Raw genomic sequence first — 5,151 nt, forward strand, 5'->3', positions numbered from 1 at the left:
CATGGCAGGTGGAAGGAACGAGGGAGGAGGCGGTGGCCGTGGGCTCAAGACTAGTCCCAGTTGGAGCCAGGAAGCCCATCCCAGGGCAGTGGCTGTGGAGATGGAGGCCTGATGTTTGGTGGAGTTGGGGGATTGTGGCCAGTGTCCGAGGAGACGATGTCAGGAGGAGCCGGTTTGAAAAGGAGGGCTCACCGTTTGCTCCCAAGAACTCGCGGGAGCCGGCAGAACTTAGGGAGAGATGCACGTGGTAATCCACTGATGGACTTGGGACAGGATGGAGTAAGGGCTCCTTAGAGCTTAAGTGACAGAACAGGGGAAACTGGCCCAGGAAGAGGGATCAGCTGGAAGAAGCTGACCCAGCCTAGAGGGCAGGTGAAGATGCTGGTGCAGATGGAGAATTTGGTACAAATGGAGAAGCTGGTATAAACGGAGTTGTTATTGTTTAGCCGCTCAGTCGTGTCCGACTCTTTGAGACCCCATGAACTACAGCAAGGCAGGCCTCCCTGTCCTTTACCATCTCCCAGAGTTTGCTCAAACTCATGTCCATTGGCTTGGTGGTGCCGTCCAACCATCTCATCCTTTGTCGTCATCCCCTTCTCCTCTTGCCTTCAGTCTTTCCCAGCATCAGGGTCTTTTCCAATTGAGTCGGCTCTTTGCATAAGGTGGCCAAAGTATTGGAGCTTCGGCTTCAGTCCTTCCAATGAATATCAGGATTGATTTCCTTTAGGATTGACTGATTTGATCTCCTGGCAGTCCAAAATGGAGAGACTGGTTCAAGTAGAGAGACTGGTGCAGGTGGAGAGACTGTTGCCAGTGGAGAAGTTGTGCAGATGGAGAGGCTGTCCTGGGTGAGAGTGAGAGTCATGAAACGCTGGCATCTAGAAGAGTATGATCTTTGTGTGATCTTTGAATCAAATCTGGCACCGGCTCCCCCACATGATGGAGTTGTGAGAGACAGAGGCCCCCTGTACTTCCCCAGCCAGAGGTGGGTTCTTCCCACAAAGCTGAGGGCCTGTGCACCTGTGCCAGAAGGGTATGGAGTCTGGAGTGTCCTCAGATCTACACCGACGTCTCCTTACCCCGCTGTCACTGGAAAGCTTGCAGCCAGGGCTCAGCTAGTCTCAGCCTCAGCCTCAGCAGGGCGTGGGCCCCGAGCTTCTGAGGGAAGGGCAGGGCCAGAGCCAGGTGCAGGCAGCGGAGAACAAGGGAGAAAACGGATCCCACCCGCCCACAGTGGGCCACCTGTGGGGACCCAGAGACAAAGCACGCTCATGGCAGGTTTACTTTGGAACCTGAAGCTGCCCTGCTGCTGGGGAGCCGGGAACTTCCTCTGGAATCTGGTTTCACAAACCACCAAGCCCTAGGGGTTTGGTTCCCTGCTGGAAGCCAGCTGCGGAAAGACCCTTCCCAGGACCCAGGGCCCTGTTGTTGGGGCTTCATGATTACTTTATTAGATAATATCTAACAATGGTTCTAATACATGTGCATGCTCAGTTGCTCAGTCGTGTCTGACTCTTTGCGACCCCATGGACTGTAGCCCATCAGGCTTACTGTCCATGGGATTGCCCAAGCAAGAATACTGGAGTGGATTTGCCATATCCTCCTCCAGGGGATCTTCCCGACCCAGGAATCGAACCCGCGTCTCTTGCATTGCAGGTGAATTCTTTACCACTGAACCACCTGGGAAGCCCCAGTTTTAAAGTAGCCATGGCATTAATGACATTTGAGATATTGCAGCCCCTGTCATGGGACAGGGAAATAGCTGCATTTCTGTTGGTCACCGGTAATGCTGGCCCTTCCGTTTTGCTGCCTACATTCATAATGGAAGGAGATGTTAAGTTTCAAGTAGAGAATTTGTTAGATTTCAGGTAGGTAATTTGAGAATGAGAGGCAATCCCCTCCCCTGAATTTTTTTCCCATCACTCCAAGAGGTCTGTTAGGTGCCTCTGAACTGCAGAGACAGAGCTGGTCTCCTGACTGTTAGCAGTCAGAAGAATGGTTATTCAGTTGGGGAGTGAAGGGGAACTAGAAATTACCTATTTCAGAGGAACTGGAAATTACCTATTTCCCAACCTGGATGCTAGATACTGGGTGAGTTCAGTTTGTGGAAATTCATCCACGTGTGTACACTTAGGATATGGGCACCAATCTGTATGAAAAGTTGATTTCAGTACACATTTTACAAACACTTTTACTGGAACAGATGCATATGCAGGTGCAGGCTTGCACGCACACACACACACATGCATGGGTATGTACCAGTAAAGACTCCGTAGGTCCATGGGCGTCCACGTGTCTCCAGAAACCTTGCAGGCATATGGACACAGATGGATACAGTGAGACAGAGAACACTATTTTTAGGAAATAATTCCAAGCAAAAGAGGAGGTTTCCTGATTTACGGGGCTAGTGATTGCTCAGAGTGAAGAGGATTGCCCTGCAAGGAAGGGGCTACTGGCATCCAGGCTGGCTTCTTCTTTAAAAAAAAAAATAAAAAAGAATAATGAGTTTATTGTATTTGTAAAAGTAACACAAAATCATCATAAATAATTCAAAAACTGAAGAAGAGCACAAAGAAGAAAGTTTAAAATTGCCTGAATTCCCAGCCTGGGGGAAAAAAAATCACCGTTCACATTTGGTGATAAGTATTACGGTTGTCTGTCTTTGTGCATGCAAAGATGGAGGTAGAGAGGGACAGCCTTTGATTAAAGGGAGACCTACTCCTTCACCTGCTGTTTTCAACAAGGATGTTCCTTTAACTTTACTGGAGGGAAAGAGAAGCGCAAGAGGCTGAAGCACGGGTGGCTCTGACAGCGTCCTGGGACCTCTCTCCTCTGGCTTCCCTTCACACATTCCGCGCCATGGCGCCCCTGGCACCAGGGGCGCCCTTTTGAGACCTGGCTGTGCTTGCTCACTGTTTACCTGTCACCTGGCCAGGTGCCTACTTCGCGGTGCTCGAGGCCCCAGCCCTCGGCGGGGTATGCGCAGGGGTCAGGGTGGCGGCTGCTCGTTGGGGTCAGCAGTGACGTGTGTCAGGAGTCAGATCAAGGCCAAGCCGATCTTTGACGGAAAGGGATTTTGTCCTGGCAGAGACCTCCAACAGGTGCCCAGCCCTGCCTGGGTTTGATGTGGTAATTAGCAACACGGCCTTCCCCTCCCATTGGCTGAGGTGTCCCACTGGGGAGCTGGGCTGACCACATCCTGTTTTGGTGGGGCAGTCGGGCACACATTCTCCAGGCTCCGTGTCAGAGTCAGAGCCTGTTCACACCAGGTCCTGGATCATCTGAGGCCACTGGGGGCCACATTCTCCCTGTATGGCATCACTCGTGGGCGCCTGGCTGGACGTCCTAGAGGAGGCGGGGTCACCATTTTCTGGTTCTGCTATCTCTCAGGGTTTGTTCAGACTCGGGGAGGGGAGCGAGTGGAGGCGTGGGGGAGTCTGGGATGCTCCGTCAGCATTTCCCATCTCTGGAAGGCTGTCTCCCTCGGGGATTTCCTTGAGATGCTCTGGGGGGTGGCCTCTGAGGCAGCTGTGTACGCCAGGTTGCCAACATCTGGATGGCAGCTGCCAAATTGTTACCCAGCTGTTTCCCCAAACCTGCAGGACTTTCCTGGGCCTCGGTCAGCAGATCCAGATGCCCCAGCCATTGCCAGATGTTGGCACCTCCGTGCCCCAGGTGAAGTCTGGGTACCCTCCCCTGCACAGGTACACGGTGGGAAGACCAGACAGACTGTCCCCCGCCCTCTGGTCCCACCACTCAGGCCAGAGAGCTGCCTGGAAAAGAAGCCCAGAGTTCGTACATTGGCCCGGGAGGCCTCTGATCACCCTCCTAGGGTCCCAGGGTGTCCTGTAGAGGAGGCAAATGAGAGGAAGGGCAGCATCAGGTACCTTCTAATGCACCTGCCCCTCACCTACGTAGTCACCATTCATTCCCTCACTCGTGCGTTCAGGACCAGCCCTGCCAGAGATCTAGGATAAAAAGATGACCAGCCCCTTTCCTGCCCCTTCCCGTGGAGTGTCCCCCTCAGCCCAGGGTGTTGGGGGGGCACCAGTTGTGAGAAGTGTGTCAAAGTGGGCTTGGTCAGGAAACCCACAGGTGTGAGGGTTTCCTTTTGTATTGAATAGGGTAGAATGAAGGGTCACTGGTGACCCAGTTTCTCGTGTGTACTTGCTTTCAAAGTTGCTCCTTGGGATGGGGAAGGGACAAGTGCCCCTCCTGCAGATCCCCGTGCATTCCCCGCAGCCCAGAGGATTCCGGGTTTCCCCGGGTCGGCATCTGCCGGGCATGCCTCTGGAGAGGTGGGGGGCATCTCTGCAAGGATGTGGGTTCTTCCTCCACCAGGCCCAGCCGCTCCCCCCAGGTCTGACCACCCCGCCCCCTGGCCCCGGATGCAGCCTCAGCCCCATGTCTGCGTGTCTTTCAGCTTCCCTTCAGGCAGCGTGAGGACAGCCTGTGCCCCAGAAGCAGGATGAGAAGATGGCAGCCTTCCTGTTACCTCGGGGCACCAGCAGCTTCCGCAGGTTCACCCGGGAGTCTCTGGCGGCCATCGAGAAGCGCATGGCAGAGAAGCAGGCCCGGAGCTCGGCCGCCTCGCAGGAGACCCGCGACGGGCTGCCCGAGGAGGAGGCGCCCCGGCCCCAGCTGGACCTGCAGGCCTCCAAAAAGCTGCCGGATCTCTACGGCAACCCACCCCGAGAGCTCATCGGGGAGCCCCTGGAGGACCTGGACCCCTTCTATAGCACTCAAAAGGTGACTGCCACCCACTCCCACCCCGCCTCCCCGCAGCATCTCAGTCGACCAGGCAGACAGGGAGAGGGTCTCACCTCCATACGGGGCTCTCTTTGGGGCTGGCTCCCTTGGGCCTCGGGGAAGTGAGTCATTAGTAATCTATATTCCAATCACCTTAACTTTGGAGTTCCAGAAAAAAAGCCCAGAATTATGCAGCCTGAGATGGTTCAGTGCTGTTAAGGAAGAGCAGGCAGCCACTCTGGAAATCTTGCCTCCTGGTGGAGCATCTACTCAGGGGATAATCTGTGGTCAGATTTCCACCCCTGGAGGACTCCTGATCCTGTGGTGTGTATGTCAGTCAGAGTCGGGCCCTGAGTCCTGTCCTGAGTTGAGTTTTGGACCCAGAGCACAGCATGGGATCCC

General features: G+C 54.6%; 1 protein-coding gene across 1 annotated transcript in view; it reads left to right on the forward strand.

The window, feature by feature from the left end:
* The first annotated feature begins 4,476 nt into the window (after nt 1-4,476).
* SCN5A (sodium channel, voltage-gated, type V, alpha subunit) overlaps nt 4,477-5,151 on the forward strand; it is an 87,610-nt gene continuing 86,935 nt past the window's right edge. Inside the window, exon 1 of the mRNA XM_010835572.1 lies at nt 4,477-4,749. Within this exon, the coding sequence (XP_010833874.1) occupies nt 4,477-4,749 (273 nt within the window). The remainder of the gene's footprint in view (nt 4,750-5,151) is intronic.

The sequence above is a fragment of the Bison bison genome, unplaced genomic scaffold (assembly GCF_000754665.1).
Source record: "Bison bison bison isolate TAMUID 2011002044 unplaced genomic scaffold, Bison_UMD1.0 scf7180017864043, whole genome shotgun sequence".
Taxonomy (NCBI): Eukaryota; Metazoa; Chordata; class Mammalia; order Artiodactyla; family Bovidae; genus Bison; species Bison bison.